Genomic DNA, 20577 nt, shown 5'->3' with positions numbered 1-20577 from the left:
AGCTACTTCATGTTTTGCTGTTTATTTAAATGCTGAGACGTTTGCGAGATCAATGAAGGGAGGGAGAAAAAAAATCTCTGCATAAGCAAAAACAGTTTAATTAAAGAGGCAGGGAAGTTAGTACACAATAGTTCACTTGAATAATTTCTGAGATGCTCTGATTTTAAGGAAAAATCCTCCTTTGGAAAGTGTATAGGCAGGCTTGACTTGGCCTGTGGTAGGGTTTGGGATCAATATATTAAGCTTAGATAACTTGCTGGCACAAGGCCTGATGAGACAAAGACTTTGCTACAAATTGGCTGTTACATCAAAAGACCATATGGTGGGAATGTCTAGACTACGCAGCCTAGTCAGAAAATGTCACAGTCGGGATTCCATTCATGCTTCTTGTGGCATTGTGTCTAACTGTAAGAACATTCCTAAATCTTGCCCTCTCCCCCTTACCATCCAGCATCACAGGAGAGTGCAGGAAAGCCAGATCAGCTGGTCTTCAAAAGTAGTTGTGATAAGTAGTTGAGAGATAAGGTTGTGAGTAAAAGCATTCCCCAACTACACTGAGCTGGGCAAAAGTTTGCATCACACAGGTAAAATCTGCAGTAGTTTTAGCTGCTCATATTCAGTAACTGTCTACTGAGCACACTAGCAAAGGCATTTTGTTGCAAAGGTTTGAGCAAAGGCTTTGGCTTACTGCTTGCTGGAATGTGACAGAAGCTTACAGGAATGTCAAAGACAGGACCCTTCATATTCCTCAGTATCTGCTCCCTGCTCCAAAGTATAGGAATGCCAAAAATTGAGCAAGCAAGAGGAGGAAGAAGCCATCTTATACAGGAAGAACGATTTACTTTCCCTGAGAACAGGCTCATAAAAAATTCTTCTTGATGTCTTATGCCTTGAGCAATGTGAAGGACAGATACAGTTTAAGACCCCTTTAAAATAAGGACTTCACCTGGTTCTCAGGATTAGCTGGTAGCATTTAGGAGAATAACCAGTGCAAGTCAGAAACCCGTTATGCAACATTTCATCCTACAAAGTTTATTTAGTATGATTATGTTTTTGAAAAGGAATCTTAGAAGAGAAAGTATTAAGTGACCTCAACATCAGGCAAAATTATCGACTCTGATACAATCCACTGGATTTTTTAATTTTATGAAAGGCTGGGAGAAGAAGAGGGAAAGGTGAGATCAAATCAACCAAGCTGGAACGTCAAACATGCAGCTAATAACAGAAACAGGTCTTCTGACTCTCATCTTTTCTGGCAAAAGCCTGGTCCCATGCAGTACTTGAGCATCAGATTGGACAAGCAAAGGAGCCTAGCCAAATGTACTTTAGCTTTTAGCTATAAAGGCTTCAAAATTAGTCCGAGGGAGAGGGAAAAATGATACAATATATAGCACATTTGCATGGCTTGACAACATTCCTATCTAGGACATTCAGAATTTCACAGTATTCTGAGGGCACATCTGGTTGCTTTTTATTTATCTTTTACTATACTTCTTCAATTCAAAAGCTATGGGGTACTGATACATACACATTCTTGTAGAGCATTTACAGGAAGATTCAAAGCTGCAGAACTTTGTGCAAAATGATTTGCATTTCAAAGCAGGAGAGATGGCTGTTTGGGGTGAGATCAAACAGAACTATTAACTGATAACTTTAACGAGCTTTCTTAATTGCATAACTGAACTTTGATTGAGGTCCTGTGTTGAAAAAGAGTATCAGCCAACAGTAATTTGTCTTGATATTGGACTTAAGAAAAAGAGCCAGGGAAAGATAAAAAGGAGATATTTAATTATTTTTTAATATGGAATTCCTTTATGTATTTCATAGCCTAGAGTGTATCAAAGTGTCATAAATACCCCAGAAAGATCAGGAAAACAATTTTACACATTCTCATTCACATTCCAGCATATAAAACTGGTGGGTCATAATTATTTATTATTTTATTAGAACTTTTATGCTAACAAGCTGTAATTTTAGAGAAGTACTCCACAGTGCAAGACATAATACAATGCCTTTACAGAGCGAAAAGACAATATTTTTTGCTTACATGTATGTATATATGTGTAAGTGTATGCATGCACTTTACTCTCTTGTATGTATCACAGTGAAGAAAAATTGTACAGAGGGATGCAAAGAAGGATTATGAGGCAATCCTGCAGATGTTTAGAGGGAATTCCTATGCTGGCTTATATAGTATAAAGTATGTAGATGCTGGTTGTTTAAGCTGGAATGAAAGATGCCATGATGAACAGTAACACTGATAGTTCAGCACAGTGCCAGTGAGATTGCCAATTAATTAACACCCACAAATCTAAAGAAATGTGGGAAATAATTTTTCACTGCAAGAAATCATCTGGCAGTGACAAATACCTTTTAATGGTATAATTTAATTCAGATTTTTAAACTAGCATTGTTATTTAATAGATGTATAATAATTAGCAATGGTGACCACACTGACACAAAATAGACATCAGGGATGAAGACGTATCTTTTCAAAATGTTCTCGTGCTGAAGGACCGAAGGAGGCCCTGCTAGTGATATTACCAGACATGTCCTGAAAATATGGCTTCACATTTGTTAAATTCAAACTGGACCATGTGCAATAGCTGGTCAGAGTTCACTATAGGCTTCTCCCAACGTTCCCCTTCTCCTGAAAAAAGTCAGAAGTCTTTAAGTTGCCCATATTTCCTTTGCTAGGCCTTTCTATCTTTTGCTTACTATTTGTACAATGAGGTAAGGTTACATTTCTTGTATGGTGAAGATAAAGTCATTTTTGCACAGAACAGTTCAAAGCTAAGGGTGTAGTCACAGACGTGATTAGCCGGAAGCACGGTAGTATCATCGGGATCAATATAAATTGAAATAATCAATTTAATTTTTGTTTTCTTCTAACCTGTAATTATTGATCCAAGTAATCTTTGTTTTTCTGACTTGTGATTTAATATAATTTATTATTTTTCCTTATTGATGTGTAATTTACCCCAGCTTAAATCTGTTTTGAATCTTGTTTACCCACCAGTGCATATACACACATGCATGCACCTTTATAGATAAATGCATATCTATCTTCATCTGTGTGCACGTGCTCTTGCAGAAGGCAACTGTTAATGTTTGAAATGCTTTATTAACATTACTTTTCTTTATTCCAGGCACAGTCAAAAAATCCTTTTATCATCTTTTATAGTGTCCATCTTCTACTTTATGCGCCTCAGAAGTTTTAGTTACCAGGTGGCTTGGATAGCTGCAAAAAGCATTTCATATTTTTGCTATCTAAAACGAACACTCCAGGGGTGCTTGTCTTCTACTGAACCTGTTTACTTTGTGCTTCATACATTAGGTGAATAAGGTAGGAAATTAATTCCCTGCGTGCTAGAAGTATCAGTATGAAATTGCTAACCTCACAGACTGAGCTCTGAAAGTAATGATCAGAGCAGCCGAAAGCCCCTTTGATCTAAATCCATTGCAAACACCTAACTCAGAGACCGTTACAGATTTCCAGTTTTAACTTAGTGCCTAATGAAGTGAAGTTTATCTCTGAAAACCTTTGTCACAGCTGGACATAACTAGCAATAGTTACTTGGAAGACTACAACTTAAGGGGGAAACTAAATTAATTTCAGCAGGTTGTCCCTCTAGGACAAAGCTGAAAAGTACTTTTATAGGTAGTATAATAAAGAATAGTCTTCATCCAGGTCCCCAGACTACATCTCAAAACTAGCATGGGATTTGCCTCATATTAGTAGTCTCTGCATAGAAGAGTCAGAGTGGAAAAAAGAAGCCACACCAGGCAAGGCTGAGATTCTTCAACAGAAATATGAGAGGAGTAACATGTTTACCATTCATTTCTGGTCAGTTAAAGAGCACAATATTTATGCAGCTCCAAAAGAATGTATTGTTCACCCAGTTAAGTTCTTAACAGTCAAAGCATAATTGCTATGTATTACTTAATCCAGTTACAATAATGCTAACGCTTACAATCCAAACCACCCAGTTTCTGTTGAAGATTGTTAATAATATAATAAGATCAGTAGATCCAAGTATCTGCTTTTTTTCTTGCTTGTTGAATCCCCACCCTCCTGATCATCCACAGTCTGAAAGAGCAACCCTCCTCTCTCAGGCAGGACGATTTGGTGAGTTATGACATCCCAAGTCAGTGTTGTTGCAGCAGAGTTACTGGTGGGAGTTCCTTATTCATCAGTCTGGGGCTTACTTAATATTATTTTTATGTGCTTCAAACAGCTTATTTGCTAAAATAACTGTCTGATAGGTTCTTAAATTTAGTTACACTATATTTGTTTAAATCTATGAATCCTTCTCTGTGTATGGGAGGTTTTATTTTATGATATAATCCACAATACTGCACACAGATGAACAAAACTTGCCTCAAATTTAAATTGAAAACTTCTTAAGCACTAGCCAGATGGTTCTCAAAGCCCAGAGATGCAGGTCAGGCAGTGAACACCTGGCCATTGGGTAATTCTGTCATTATGGGTAGGGCCAGCTGGGCAATAGTAATCTGTCCAGACCTGAGAGGAAGTTACAGGCAGGAGTGTTAATAACTTTACAAGTACAGCTAAAATGAAGCCCAAATTAATCAAGCCAGAAAAAGTCTCACAAGGCCTGAGGCACCTTGTAAGGTTTATTCATGTTATGAAGCCTGACTCCCAATACTACCACTTGGCCTCATCAAGTTAGCTATACCACAGGGGTTAAGGTACTTCCATTGTTGTTGCTCGCAGTGTGCCTTACTCTGCAAGTTTCTCAGGCGCACCTTCCTTTGATGAACACCTACATTATTCTTTTTTCTTCTTTTTTTGAAATGGGTTATTGAGTGTCTTCATTTAGTACCTACCCTTGAAAAAGTCTCTTGCCTTTGGTGACTAAACCTGTAAAGTACAGCCTTTGGAGACAGGTAGTTAATTTAATAGAGGTTATCTTGTCTTCTACTATCCTCAGTTTTAACCTGAAGGCAGGAATGAATAGATCTCCTACTAACTGTGATTTCCACAGAATCTGTTGTGTTTCTTCGGACATTATGCTGCTTAAACACAACCAGCTCATCTTATCTTGTTTTTCTCTCCCTCAGAGCTAGTTTACATGTCTCAGAAGTACAAAGGTGTATTCTGTAAACCCTTCTCAGGTCTTTGGTTCTAAAAATCACATAAAATCTCTCTGTGCAGTAAAAGAAAAGAATCAATTTGTCCTTAATACAAATTCTAATCGGAGGTGCATCAGTTCGTCCTTCCTCATCTGAGCCACTGTACATGTGTATGTATGAACAAACTCCCTCTATTTATAGCTGTAATGTATACAAACAATGTTAAAAGGAATCTTTTCATTGTCAAGGCACTCCTTTTCTTGAAGATAATACATCACCAAGGTTTGTCTTAAAACACTGACATGAATAGGAAAGACAAACGCCTAGTTTCATACCACCACACAGAGGCCCAATTCTGTAAAATTATCACAAACATGATTAGCCTTATTTGCAGAGTATGCGGTGTTTATGTGTGCCTTAGTTATAGTACTGTCTTGAGAAGACCAGCTGAGAGTGAGAAAAGGATAAAACCTAAACTCCTTTGCGGTTTGCAATAGGAAAAGTTGTTTTGTCTCCTCTACCGTCTGGAGGGGAAATGCTAGATAAAAAGATCCTTCAACAAGCCCAATGATAATTAAGGAAAATCTGCTTTTTTTATTGCTCTTGCAATTCACAATAGGTTTTATTTTTTGTTTCTAATGAAAATGTATGTGTCTGCTTTGAAATGGTACTGTAAAATTGGCAGAGAACTTTTGCTGCAGACTTAACTTCTCCCCTTTCCCATCCTCATCCCCACAGGTCCGTGACGGAGGGTTAGACTGGATCAGTGGAGTCATGCGTCACACAGCTGTATCATGCTGGCAGCTGTTCCTGGGTCTGGCTGTGCTACTAGTCTTCATGGGCCCCACCATAGGCTGTCCGGCCCGCTGTGAATGCTCAGCACAGAACAAGTCTGTCAGCTGTCACCGAAGGCGTCTGATGGCCATCCCAGAAGGCATTCCCATTGAGACCAAAATCTTGGACCTCAGCAAGAACCGACTGAAGAGTGTCAACCCTGAGGAATTCATGTCATACCCTTTGCTGGAGGAAATTGACCTCAGTGACAATATAGTTGCCAATGTGGAGCCTGGAGCCTTTAACAATCTCTTCAACTTGCGCTCCCTGAGGCTGAAAGGAAACCGTCTGAAGCTGGTCCCCCTTGGGGTGTTCACTGGGTTGTCAAACTTAACAAAGCTTGATATAAGTGAAAACAAGATTGTCATTTTGCTGGACTACATGTTCCAAGATCTGCATAACCTAAAATCCCTCGAGGTTGGGGACAATGATTTGGTTTATATATCACACAGGGCCTTTAGTGGACTGCTTAGCCTGGAGCAGCTCACCCTGGAGAGATGCAACCTCACAGCTGTACCAACAGAAGCTCTTTCTCACCTCCACAACCTCATCAGTCTGCATCTGAAACAGCTCAACATTAACGCTTTGCCTGCATATGCCTTTAAAAGACTGTTTCGCCTGAAAGACCTAGAGATAGATGCCTGGCCCCTCCTGGACATGCTGCCTGCCAACAGTCTGTATGGTCTCAACCTTACTTCTCTCTCCATCACGAACACCAACCTGTCTGCAGTACCTTATTCTGCCTTTAAACACCTCGTTTACCTGACACATCTAAATCTCTCTTACAACCCTATCAGCACCATTGAAGCAGGCATGCTTTCAGATTTAGCACGCCTGCAGGAACTCCACATGGTGGGGGCCCAACTACGTACTATTGAACCACATGCTTTCCAAGGGCTCCGATTCTTACGCCTGCTTAATGTGTCCCAAAACCTGCTAGAAACCCTAGAAGAGAATGTATTCCATTCCCCAAAAAACCTTGAGGTCCTCTGCATTAACAACAATCCTCTGGCCTGTGACTGCCGTCTCCTTTGGATTTTACAGAGGCAACCCACTTTGCAGTTTGGAGGCCAGCCACCGATGTGTGCTGGCCCAGACAGTGTCAAAGAGAGGTCATTCAAAGACTTTCACAGCACAGCTCTTTCCTTTTACTTCACCTGTAAGAAGCCCAAGATACAAGACAAGAAGTTGCAATACCTGGTAGTGGAGGAAGGGCAGACAGTGCAGCTGATGTGCAATGCTGACGGGGACCCGCAGCCGACCATATCCTGGGTAACCCCACGGCGAAGGCTGATCACAGCTAAATCAAATGGAAGAGCCACTGTGCTGGGGGATGGCACCCTGGAGATCCGATTTGCTCAAGACCAGGACACTGGGATCTATGTTTGTATTGCAAGTAATGCAGCTGGAAATGACACTTACTCGGCCTCCCTTACGGTAAAGGGGTTTACTTCAGATCGTTTCCTCTACGCCAACAGGACCCCTATGTATATGACAGACTCCAACGACACAAGTTCCAATGGAACTAATGTGAACACCTTCTCTCTGGACCTTAAGACAATATTGGTTTCCACAGCTATGGGCTGTTTCACATTCCTTGGAGTAGTTTTATTTTGTTTCCTGCTTCTTTTTGTGTGGAGCCGAGGCAAAGGCAAACACAAAACCAGCATTGACCTTGAATATGTCCCTCGCAAAAACAATGGTGCTGTGGTTGAAGGGGAGGTTGCTGGACCACGAAGGTTCAATATGAAAATGATTTGATGGTATTCTGCTAGCAGTGCTTTTTCTGTGGCATTAAAACCAATTAAACCAGCCTGGCATGTGGAATTGCTAGGCAGAAGCAGCTTAATGCAGCTGTCACTGTATCAAAAGGTTACATGAAAATGGAAAGACTATTTGTGGTTACACAGCAGAGCCTCCAGACCTTGAGGCAGATATGTCAGGGCCTTTCATAGAACTGGTAAATTGTACTAACTGTTTGCATTGCAAATATTGGCATTCTGGGGATATCAGCAATGAACCGCTGGCTCATGCTCATGGACAATTGTTCAACATTTTCTACCACTACAAAAAGAAAAAGAAAAAAAAAGCCTACAGTGTAGGATTTACATACTTAAAGAAAAAGATGCATTTGTCTAAAACATACTCTACAGTGAAATTTGTATCTATAGATCTCATTTGGTAAAATCTTGCATCATCCCTTCTAGTTGGTTCAACACCACAAAAAATTGGTAGTTTTTTTTAATCTACATCTATACTGTGTACATTTTAAAGCAATACAAATGAGAGGTTGTTCTTTTAGATATCCACCAATACTGACCCAAGTGTGATGTCACCCTCCTTTTAACTACCATCTAACCCAAATTAGACTCTGTAGTTACCAATTAGAAATAACATATTTTTCTCGTCATGTAGAAGGCCAGAGATGAATAGTTGAGAGCAAAAATGCTCAGCTCTGTTGATCTTCTCTTCATATAAATATAAGGCATGTGCCTAGTTTTGATACAGAATGGAATATTTTTTATAACTGTGATATCACACTGGACCAGTTTACTGTAACATAGCCCTGGATCTCACCCAGGGAAGGCAACCCACTAGACGTTGCTGGCATAGGGGAGTTGAGTTCTACCTTGAAGAGAGAGAGCTGTTTTTGTTAGCCCTCATTTTAATTTCAAAGCTGCTGTTAAAATGTTAATGTGTACTGGGCAAAAAGAAAGAACATAATACATTCTGCATATTCCATGGGAAATATGGCATCTTAATATTTATACGAGTGAATTAAAACATACAAAAGCTCTGCTACTAGGAATGAACTCTTCTCCAATGCCAAGTAAACTAAGGTTGCCCATGCATAATATGGGGATTATAATACTAAAATAATGTTTCAAATATGATAGCCTCAGAAAGGCTAACATACTGCCAGATATAATGAACCTCTAGCCACTGTCATTCTCATCTTGTATATTTGTAGATAACACATGAACACAAAGATAATTTCCAAGAACAGATTACTTAGCTATTCTTGATGCCATTTTAATAACTATGTGGTTATGTTTCTTTCAGGGGCAGTATCTTAGAGCAAGAGGGGCAAGTTTTTCCAGGTTTTAGGAAGCTTTTTTAATAGAACGAAGACAGAAGTGGAACATTAGTTCAGTACAAGTAACCTTTTGTTTTATGCCTCTAAACAAATCCTCAGAAGGCTCAGAACTGAAACTTCTTTTTTTTTATTGTTGATACCACTGTTCTTATTTTGAAATCTCAGCAATGGGAAGATACAGAGCTGTCCAGCCACCTCTCAATTTTCCAGCAATTATGAGCCATAGGTTTGTTGCTAAGTGGTTGATAACAAATACAATTTATAAATGATTGGCATAACCTGAAGTAAGGATAAAAACCTCTATGTATGTATTTAGCCAAAATTAATATGAAAATATTATGACAGAACATTCAGATTAATGTCATTTAAGAGCCTGTGTCCAATCTCAAAATTACATTTCAGCACTTTGAAACCAAAGTCAGGCTGACCTATAATGGGATGCAGGTGCTTCTAAAATTAGTATCCACATTCTTTGGCAGAGATTTTCTAAGCAGGATAAAAATCTCCCACTCCTATCAAGGGAAATGTGCCAAAAGTTGTGAAATCCAGCTGCGCTCCCCAGGTGTATCCCCAACATAGCTGTAGGGCCCAAGGCTAGGCAGTTTTGAGAATCCCTTAGTGATTGATCTTTGGTTGCATTGTTGCTCTGTTTTAGGTCACCAAACTGAGGAGGATGCAAGGGTTGTTAGAATTTTCTTCATCTTAGTTGGTTTTAGGTTTAGAGTTGGGTTTTCTTGCTTCCTTTTTTAATGCTCTGAACTAGATAGTTGGAGGTTTATGGAGATGCTTGAGACTAATCCTCTTTGTTCTATGACAGTTTGTAGAATATTAATAAAATGGAATACCCCCTGACTAAATTCTAACACCAGTGGAATTACTTTTGCTGATATAATAACCACCGCACTGAAGTCCAAAACTCTAATGTACCTTAATGTGGGCAGTAAAAGAAACAAGTGGGGATAAAACAAAGTGTTTCTGAACTGCCCATTGAAGACATTTGCATGTGCCTTTCCCTTGTAATTGTCATTTTTTCAACTAGTAATCTATTGCCCCTGCAGTCATTTCATGTTAAATGTTAAAATCACAGAAGAAAAAGTTCTCCTAAATTCTAGAGAGTTGCAGCTGATTGCTTCATATTAAGTGACACAATAAAAAATTCTCAAAAAAGACCCAAAAAAAGTGTTCTTTTGGAATCAATTATGAGTTGCTGAATTCCCCTATTCCCTTAGAATGACTCTAAAAAGTGGTTGATTGTTAGTGCACTGCAAGGATTTCTGAGCAGTTATGTGCTTAGTTACTTATGTGAAATGTGTGCTGGTGATGGAAATCACCACTTGCTCTTGCTGAGCACCACCTTGCCGAGCTGTCAGCATTGTGTGTATCGCCTTCAGTTCAGTCAGCATTCAGTTTTCAAGAGTCAGTGTTTGCTCACTGCCTCTAGCGATGTTCTACTTTTTGCAGCCCACTTATTTCACCACAGATTTGGTAAGGCATATGGCATCTCTTACAGAAGTGAGGACAGCAAGATTCAGAGACAAGCTTTTATCTTGCTCCATGTAGTCTTCTTTGTATGTATTTGTGAGACACATGCTCACTGTGGCCATTTTGGGTGAATAAGGAATACATTGTCAGGGTCAGGCCTAGATAAGTAACTTTCTGGGAATTCTTTTAAGAACAGAGTGGCTGAATGCCTAGCCTGCATCTTGAAGGACTCACTTCTTTTCTGCTAGAGATCAAGGAGATACCACAGTTTATCTTACTGCAGGGGAGAAAAAGGACTGGGCTGTGAGGAGGCATCTCACTGACATGGCTCCCCTATCATATATTCAAAAATAAGTGGATAGTGCATACCTGCCACTAAAAGAGGGAATGAAAGTTTTTCCCCTAGCTCTGTCTAGTATACTGGCTGCCCCCATGCTGGCACAAGGCCAAGCCTCAACTTACCTGCAGTCAGTGTAGACAGACTCTGACAGAAAGAGACAGACAGACAAGACTCTGAAGAGCAGCGATAGTTCTGCAGAAAAGGAGAAAACTGAAAATGTCAAAACGAGCATAGCAACTTGAGAAAGCAGGTACCACATTATGCTTGTTAATAGTTCCTGTAAGACCAGTGCTGAGCCTCCCACAAATAAGTTTTGAAGTCCATTTCCACAGACTGGTACACCTCTTTCATATCGGATAGATGTACAAGAGCTCAAACTTCCCACAAGTGAGTTAATGAGGACACTGCGGCAATGTATTGCAGTGCTGTGTATGCAATTTACATATTTACACACAGTGTAAAGTATACATACATGTATATGTATTAAGAAAAGAGTTTGCAATGATATGAGGGTGGATTAAGACTTGGCAGCGTCCCATCTCAACCTTAATTTTAGGGTTTTAGTTGGTTCTCTTTATTTTCTTCTTTTTTCTTCTTTTTTTTCCCTTTATTTTTTTCTTTTCGGAAAGGCTTCATCCAGAACATCAGCTCAGTTATATTCAGACTGGGAGACTGCTTTTACCCTCTATTCCCACCTGCCTCACCATTCACACATGATCCCAGTGCCAACAGGGTCAACAGCTCCAGATACAATTGAAATCAGCCAGGAGACTCTGAGCCCCTGGAGAACTGTTGATACAAGCTGATGTCACGAGGTACTTTTTTTAACCAAACATTTTAAAATTAAGTTGATGTCATTGTCACACTGACATTCAAGGTTTCCTTTATTTACATGAATGGTAGCTATCTTTTTTTTCTTTATCTCTTGCATTATGGTATTGCATCATCTATGATGGCAACAATTATGCCACCATAAAGAACGTTAAGAAAGCAAGCAATGTACACCCTCAACACCACAAATTGTAGTTGAGGCATATGAGACATAGTAAGAAGTCAGCGTTAATATTTAATGGAAAGTCTTATCTAAATTTTGTGTTAGAAGAAAAACCTGGTGTAGAGGAACTTTAGAGTGTAGGCCATGCTGTGACTGAATCACTTCAAAGACACTTAGAAACAGACTTTCTCACATCATGCCTAGATATCTGGTTTAGATATTGGAATGTTCTCAAAAAACTTTCAAGATGTGTGAATGCCAGAAGCTCACATTTAACCCATAAAGAGACAAAGGAGTGGCTGAAAATCTAGTAGAGCAAGCAGCTTCTGGCTGCCCAAGGACAACAGCAGCTTCTAGCAAAGAAAGCCAAGAAACCTCAGTCATATAGTTATTTTGCTTCATCTGCTACCGCATCCTGTAAAAAAAAAATAATCCATTAGCCAGTAATAAAACAGACAATCCTTACTAACTTTTCTTCAAAGAGGCCAACATTTGTGTAAATAACCTACAGTCTGTTTCACCTCCATCCCCAGCAGTAAAACATTCAACAACAAGTGAGGAAGGGGAAGCCTATTCTGGCCAGTTTGCTAATTAACTTTTTCCCCTGATTGATCCTAGTCTACCTGGAGCTAGCATGATGACTGCTCTGTCCATTCCCATCCTCTCAGCTCACAATATGTCTTGACATAGAGTAGCAGGGAAAGGAGCACATGGTCAGGCTGTCCCTCCTCCCTGAACTGTAACTCTGGTCTTCTCAAATAAAACAACAAGAGCAGCAGCATTATCTTAGAAATCACAGTCTGATGCAGCTGATCTGTAGTTTTGCTGTAAGACAACATGTGGGAAAACACTGGATACATGCTTTCTGACCTCATTTCAGTATCCTAGATGATTGCTTTTTGTGCTAAAAAGAACTGGAAAAGAAGAACTAAAAAAAAACTTTCATCCAGTAATTTAAAAGTCATTTGTGCCTGAAGGAGTTAAAGGAACAACTCTGGAAAAGGCAAAGGGCCTGATTGCTGGAGAATCACTGAAAAAATGACTAAGATTTTTCAAGTTAGCTAAGCAATTTGGAATCCCTGTTCCTATCACCTGTAATAAGAATTACAAACTCAATTTCCCTTGGCAGCTTAGAAGAATCACAAGTTCAGTAATACATGCTCCCTTTGTCTATCTTATAGCTCTGCCCTCTTCCCATCTCAGCTTCAAGAGACTGTGATGCCAAATGAAGATCTCTGGATTTGGTTTAGTTTCACTGCATGTTCACATAGCTTTTGGAATCTAGATCTCAAAGCAGGATCTTAAACCCTCTTCAAGCCAAAAATGAAAAGTGAAAAAGGAAAAAGCTTGAGTAAACCTTCTCCTGCAAATGAAATAAATCAGCTTCTGTGAGGTTCTTGCTACTGAGATAGCTACATACCAAAAGCAATCTGCAGGTTGAATAAGTATGAGTCTTTTTCTTTTTTTTTCACTAGAAGCAGGTGGTTGAATATAAGGGCCAGCTGGAAATAAAAATCTGTATTTATAGCCTCAGCAGAATAAGGACAGAGTTGGCAGAGTCAAGAAAACGTTCCACATTATTTCAACTTAAATTTAAACACGCTATATCCTTCCTATTCAAATATCTCATAGAACAGTACAGAAGAGCAGACTTTCACCTCATAATTTGATTATTTGTATTTATTCAAACTGGTACCAAAACTGAAGCAAAAGACTGAAAACAGATTTGCTAATCTAGTCAGGCACTATAAACCAGGAGAAATCCTCTTGACACCATTCTGTTACTGCTTGGTTACACTAGAAATTTGATAAAGGAATATAGTTGTTTTGCTTTCTATTAAGCGGGCCATAGTGGAAAATGAGCAGAAATTGTGTGTTAATTATTTCTCACCTCGTGGCATACCTTTTATTCTGGATTGCTTTAATATTTACCACTGCTAACTGAGCTGGAGAATACGAAAATGTAGATTCTGGGAAGAAAAGGAAAAAAGGCAAAAGAAAAAGAAAATCTGTAACCTTAAAGAAGTCTGCCTATTTCTGTGTGGTATTTGCAAGTAAACAGCATTATCCCCTCATGAATAAGCCAACAACAATGGCTTGAAGTTTCAAGGCAGCTGTGAAGAGGGTTGTCAACTTGTACACACATTAATAATTTTGATCTTTCAGAAAACAAAATATTGTTGCTTCTTAAAGGATTACTTTATGCCATTTTGATACCTAAAAGCAAATGACACTTTGACTTCATCACACTAGGCACTGTATAAGTAGGAAGTAAATGACAACCCTGATTTGGTGAGCTTACAGCCATATAACAAGAAGTTGGCTTCTGGGCAAGTACAAATGACAGCAAGTCTCTCATTGTTTGGGGAGGGAATGCCATAATGCATATATATTAAATTATCATCACACTTACTGAAATCTACTTGCAAGCACATGTAGTTCATATGTATACGTTTGTGTGTGCAAAAAAGGTTATATTTGTTTTGTTCTTTTCTTACTTCAAGTATTAAATGTATATTGTTTTTAAAAGGTGACAAGGTTAACCAGAAAAAATGTGTTGTAATTTATTTTAATATATATGATCATAAGTATGGATGGGAAATGAAACAGCCTTGCTGTTGTGATCCATGAAGCACATGGCAAGTCGGGTTTGTCTATAAGTTCGCTTCACGTTTGAGCAAAATATGCTAATATAATGGAAAAAAAAAAAAAAAAAGCTTTGTTTGTCAAGACAGTTGTCCTGAATGTCATTTTAAAGGTTACTTTAGGGCTTATGTCATGATGTATACCATACTTATTCAAAATGAAACCCAAATAAATAATTCCATGGAGTGGCAAAATTTACTGGGAAAAATGAAGAAAATTTACATTGCTTTCCCTATTGTAGCTGATCGCTTTTTTTTCAAGGGGTAGTGGAGGAAACTAAGATGAGAAAAACACAGTTTTCTCAGCACCACACCCAAGGTCCTTAGTGTCATGTCTTCACAACAGGTAATCTGCTCAGACCTACCACTCTTGAACTGAGAATATAAACTGTTACAGTCAGAAACAGAAAGTATTTTTCATCTACACACTTTCCCTCCTCCTTCATTGCATGGAGTCCTCAGACACAGAGGAAAAACCTAGGACACATTCAGATGTGTTCTGGGATATATTCTCCAAGCAAGGTATCAGTCAGCCTGTTCCCTCACTTTCACTTGCACAGTGTGTACAGGTAATTGGAGGGGATACCAACCAGGTTATTGCTGGAAGAAAAAAGTCTGCCACTTACCAGCACCACGGAGAGCACAGCATAAAGGTAGATGTCACCAGCTGTGTGTCACTTGCAAGGCAACAAATACTGAGAATCTGCATCTGAAACATGGTTTCTAAGGAAATCACCAGTAATCAAACTCCACTGTAATGGCACCAGAAAAATTAAGTGATAGAAAGTAGATTCTGTTGAGCTTGAAAGCTACTCCAAACCTGTGAGCCTTGCCAAAACCTACCAAATCCTTGTCAGAGATCAGCTATGAAAAAGGACGCAGGCCATAACATAAACTATTGCCACTCCCATTCTCCCACAACTAGGTGCTTTCACCAACAGAGAATTTTGCTTACACTTTCTGGGATTATCTGAAATATGACTTATCAACCATGAACCCATTATCCTCTAAACCAGGGTCCTATTCACTAGGAGGGGAAAACGAAGTTGTTATTGCTACCTCAGGAGAGGAAGAAGCAGGTTGAAATCCTGCTGGATTGCTGGGAGCAGAGACAGACACAGGTTGAATCTGAGCTCTCCTGTGCCTCCTGATATCAGTCTTATCCTTCTGCATTTGCATTTGACACCTCCAAAAGGTTTTGGCTGACTTGTACCACTGTACCATCCTCTGCAGCAGAATGTCAAATGCAATGAATCTGTGGGCTAAACTTCACTATAGATTATGTTAAAAATCTGCTTTATTTTCATGTTCTTTTATTTTCCCTTGAATTGGTAACCTGATGGACAGTCTGCAGTGTACTGCACTACTGCCTTCAGTATGACATGAAAAAAGAGCTATTGTTCCTACCACTGCATTGAGAACATTCAGTTTGCAAAGAACATTGAGTTTGTGTCCTTGAAAGGTTCCTCTACCCTAAGCTTTAGATTTCTTTTATGCAATTCATGTTAATTTTTTCAACTACCTGACACTATCTCAAGAGGTGGAACCTGTTCCTATATCACAGGATCTAATGTGTAATTTCCAGTTCTTACAGTAGAAGAAACTACTAGTTTTCTCCATGATAACCAGGTAGAGAAAAACACTATCACATCAGGCAATCACTGACAGATTCATTAAAATAATCCATATTAAGGTCAGGGTCTAAACAGAAAACATTGTGCTGTCCAGAGCTAATCTTTTCACTAAAAAATTGTAATATCTATAGATAACACTTACCAGTCAAACACCACTTCAACTTTTAAAAAGCATCCAAAATTTTCTAGAGCACAGTGACTTTCATAAATTTTTAAGAATATTTATACTTTTACAGACCCACTATAGATCTGTCTCACAGCTAGTAGCCCTATATTGGATAGCACGGTAACCTGTAAATAAGGAAATTTTGGCATCCAAAGTTTATTTTAACAAATGCTTGTGTTTAACATTTTTGTATTTGAAAAAGGTAGTGGGAAATGGGAAATCATACTATTTATGAATTAATAAAATCAATTCACAGAGACTGAGTTATTCTCACATGGGGGAATGCTCACAGTGAATTTTCTGCATCTTAAAACCTTCCCACATACAGCTGTAGATGACACTATATAAAAGGGCTTTATTCATCTCCTGTACTATCTGGACTGGGGGAGAGGCTGGAAATTCATGCTGGGAAGCACAAATAAATCTGAAACTAATGGAGTAAGAAACACAGAGTTATTGCAAAGGACCTGACCTTGCTGTCTACAGACTCAGCAGCAGGCTCAGAGATTTGGTCTAAAATCGTTCTTTCCTAGAGACAGGAGATTCCCCAGGGATACCCTTATTTTTTCTCTGTTCTTGAAAGGCTAAGTTTCAACCTTAGCAATCAAGGGGAAACATAATACAGTAAGCAGTCAGTAAAATACAGGTTTGGATAGTAGAGGAGAAAAGAAATTAAAACTTGTGTAAAAAATTATATCACACTAGTACTTAGCACCTTGTCTAAGTAACTTTGAAATTATTTGGGTTTGCAGGAGCTGGTTTATTAATTAATAGCTAGGGGATTCATTCAGCTAGTTCAAGCGTAATCACCAGCTGGAAGATCTTATTTACCTCATCAGTCCCTGAGTGGAAGTTATATTTTTCTGAGCTATTTTCCAATAACTTTGCTGTTTATATAACTCAAAAGCACAAGTGATGGAGAGCACACTTATTTTATTATAGGAAGACAATGATAATAAATTTAATCTATTACTTTTGCTATGAGAGCTCTTTGCTGTATGTACAAAGTCTAATAGATTACATCCATTATATAAAGTATTACTATCACTGAAACCAAACAATATCTTGTCTTAGAAAGCTATCAACCTTTGGTGCATCTGTGCAGTACATCAGTTCTAATGCACTGCAGATAATATTTTGTTTTTACATAGAACAGGCATGCCACGCAAAGTGGTTACAGACAATGCAGCCCTCTGACTTATACAAAAGCTTGCATTTTAATGAGCCTTGCAGAATCTTGTGTTGGCGTTTGTGAGTTTGGTAGGCTTTCACATTTTGATAAAGGATATCAGAATTGCCTGGCTTGGGGAAGGCATAACTGTTGGCTAGTAACACAAGCAGAAGGGTGGAACTCAGGATTTCTCAGTTCTGAGGTCAGGAGTTCTGAGCTGTAATCAAAACCCCTGGGCGTCTAAGTCTCTGGAGTATACAATAAAATATTTACCTTTCAAAAGGAAGATTTTGCCATTTCCCTAAGGATGATAAAGCCAAGGAGTTATGGTTCAGCCATCCCTGTGTGAGGAATGATAATTTTGTATGTAGGATGGTATGTAGTAATAAGCATTGTTATCAGACAAGGAAAACCTTTTTTTTTTTAAGAAACACAATTCCTGCTGCCCAAAGTGCTCCAGAAGATGATGGCAATGTGGTGACAGCAGTGGTCTGCCCTGTTGTCAGTGTTTCCAACAGTTGTAGAACAGATGCTCTTACAGAGCTGTGGCAGTGTATGAAGGAAAATAGTCATGAAAGATGCACACCAACTAGAACCTGTCTTTTTTGCAATTCAGTGGTATACTGCATGAAAGGACCTCTTAATGCATCATTTAATTAGTGGTTTTTCAATGCTTGAGAAACATGATTCATCTCCTAAAGAATCGATGAAGGTTTTTCGCTTTGTCTTTGCTTATGGATGAGAGATGCCAAAATGAATGCAAACCACACATCAGTTGTCAGGTTGTCAAGTGTCACACCAAGCACTCAGACTACTACAACAACAAAACATTTCCATTTGGTCCTTCTACATGACTACCAAAAATATGTCCCACAGCTTCTCTACTCTCTGATCAAAGTTTATTGAAAGAAACCTAGCATTCCCACAGGTTCTCCAACCCTTTAATAGGAAAAGTAACAAGTCACCATTCTTCACATTTTTGCTGCCAATGTTTACCATAGGAAATTTGTCCTGACACTGTTTACTCTGTTTGCCACAATGCTGAATCGTGGCCAACCTCATCTTCACCTTTTAGCCGAGATTGTTTCGCTAATACATGGGCAAACACTGGGAAATGCCCCATTTCCAGCTTCTGCTTTAGCACTGAAGCCAGAAGAATTTGCTGTGAATGTCAGTGAAGCACATTTAATGGTTAATAGCCAGTTACTGCCTCACATCCAGCAGTCACTGGGAACTATTTCTGAGGTACAGGTCTATCTGGCACAAATAAGAATAATAACTGGTGTTGGGAACAAGATTAACCAGTGGACGTCCATTTTGCCATTCAAGACCACCATCAACTCAAGATGCTGGAAGGTGTGTGTTCAAGAGAATGAGAACTGAAGGGAGTAGTTGCTGAATGTGCATGCCACCTTAGAGAACTGCACACAAAAAGGCATGTACAGGATCAATTTATCCTTTAAGGCTTAACATACTGAAGCAGAAACCCCAAACCACTGCAAACTGGAGGAGAGTGTGCATTTAAAAAAACCCACAAACATTTTGTTCTGGTGGGCTTTATGGTGTAAGAAAGAAAAGACAGAAAGATGGATAAGAGATGTACTTGTTGATGGGAAAATTATTTTCTCAGTATGATAAAATGCTCCCTCCAGATCCTGTCTTAACACAAGGATTCTCATCTCTCCTTGTTCAAAAAGGAAAGCTACAAACCACCTCATTTCATTACAAATACTTTCTTAAAACACAGTCTGCTCTGATCAAAAGGTCAACCCTCCTGGATTTTCAACAGCTATTGTAATTGTTTTTTCATATAAATTGATTTTAATTGTAACACTGTTCTGCTACAGCCCTATTGTCTGTGTCCTTCCGAAATGTCAGTTACTTAAATGAAAAAATAAAAGCTTGAAAGCACATTGTTGTAATTGATTTCTATGTTTCAATTGTCTTATCAGAAACAAGGTTATAAATTTCATCTGTTGAGGCACAAAAATAAAACACTTTCCTTTAAAAGAAAAAAAGGAAAAAAATAAAGACAAAAATGCATTACTGTTTCACTTGTATTTTTTAAGGCAAAAGTTTGAGGCTGTCAGTTCAGTCCTCTGCTATAGTTTTGGAGATGGATATGCATATTGTTCCAGTGAGTATACTGAATATAAAAAAATTTTTTCTTTAATATTCTAATGAGGTTGCTTTTCCTGCATCTATAAATCTAGTGTCCCCCAAGTAGGATAGCACTTGCCATGTCAGTGTGTTCTCCCATCCTGCCCTTTCCCCACAGTTTCCAACCAGTCTTTGACTGGCAAGTTCAGCATGTGGTGACCCCATCCAGTCCCAGGACCATCAAATGTGTGGATTTGTCCCAGTGCCTCATCCCCAGGCAAGCGTGGGGAGATGGGATCTGGGTGCTGAGGAGGTGCTGATCCAGGGGCCTTTAACTGGTCCCCACAGTCCTGCCTGCCCTTTCTCCGTTGTCCACCTCTTCCTTTGCTGGTCACCATTGCCAAAGAGGAGGCACATCCACCCCCAGAGAAGGAAACAACTTTCTCTGCTTTGGAGATGGATGTGCCTTCCACTGGCAGTCAGTCCCTTTCTGTTCAGGTACTTCTGCTCCACTCTGGTTTCTCTCCAATGTCTGGCTTCAGCTGTGGCAACCAACCTACGGGGAGGGCTGCTAGGGGGGCACAGAAAACAGGCAGGAGCACCCAAGGCAGAGGCACACCTGGGACAACTGTATTTGGTAGCTACAGTGATTTCTAACCGCAAAATTCCTTACCAAGAGGAAGAAGATGCCAGAGTGGCCTAATGGGCCAAGTCGTCAGTGGCTAGTGTAAAACACCAATACTGAGCAGAAGACAAAAAATTAGGAGAGTGGAAAAGGGCATTGCAGGAGGCCCCAGAGGACCGTGCACAGCATAATACAGTAGACAACACCGAGAACCAGAGCAAGTTGGAACACAAAGGTTAGCTGGAGTGAGAACAATGAAAGCAAAGTGTTCTGTGCCCCAGAACAAGGGCTTGACTTTTCAGGGATTGTAAGGAATGTATTCTGTTGCTGCTATGAGCATGCTGGATGTTGCCAAGTAACTGCATCCATCTTTGGTCTATGTGCATCAGAAA

General features: G+C 39.3%; 1 protein-coding gene across 1 annotated transcript in view; it reads left to right on the top strand.

Moving 5' to 3' along the window:
* Positions 1–19371, top strand: part of LINGO2 (leucine rich repeat and Ig domain containing 2) — a 539216-nt gene extending 519845 nt beyond the window's left edge. Inside the window, exon 6 of the mRNA XM_075078781.1 lies at positions 5836–19371. Within this exon, the coding sequence (XP_074934882.1) occupies positions 5872–7692 (1821 nt within the window). The 5' untranslated portion in view covers positions 5836–5871 and the 3' untranslated portion in view covers positions 7693–19371. The remainder of the gene's footprint in view (positions 1–5835) is intronic.
* The last annotated feature ends 1206 nt before the right edge of the window (positions 19372–20577 follow it).

The sequence above is a fragment of the Phalacrocorax aristotelis genome, chromosome Z (assembly GCF_949628215.1).
Source record: "Phalacrocorax aristotelis chromosome Z, bGulAri2.1, whole genome shotgun sequence".
NCBI lineage: Eukaryota > Metazoa > Chordata > Aves > Suliformes > Phalacrocoracidae > Phalacrocorax > Phalacrocorax aristotelis.
This window is presented reverse-complemented; position numbering and strand designations above follow the sequence as displayed.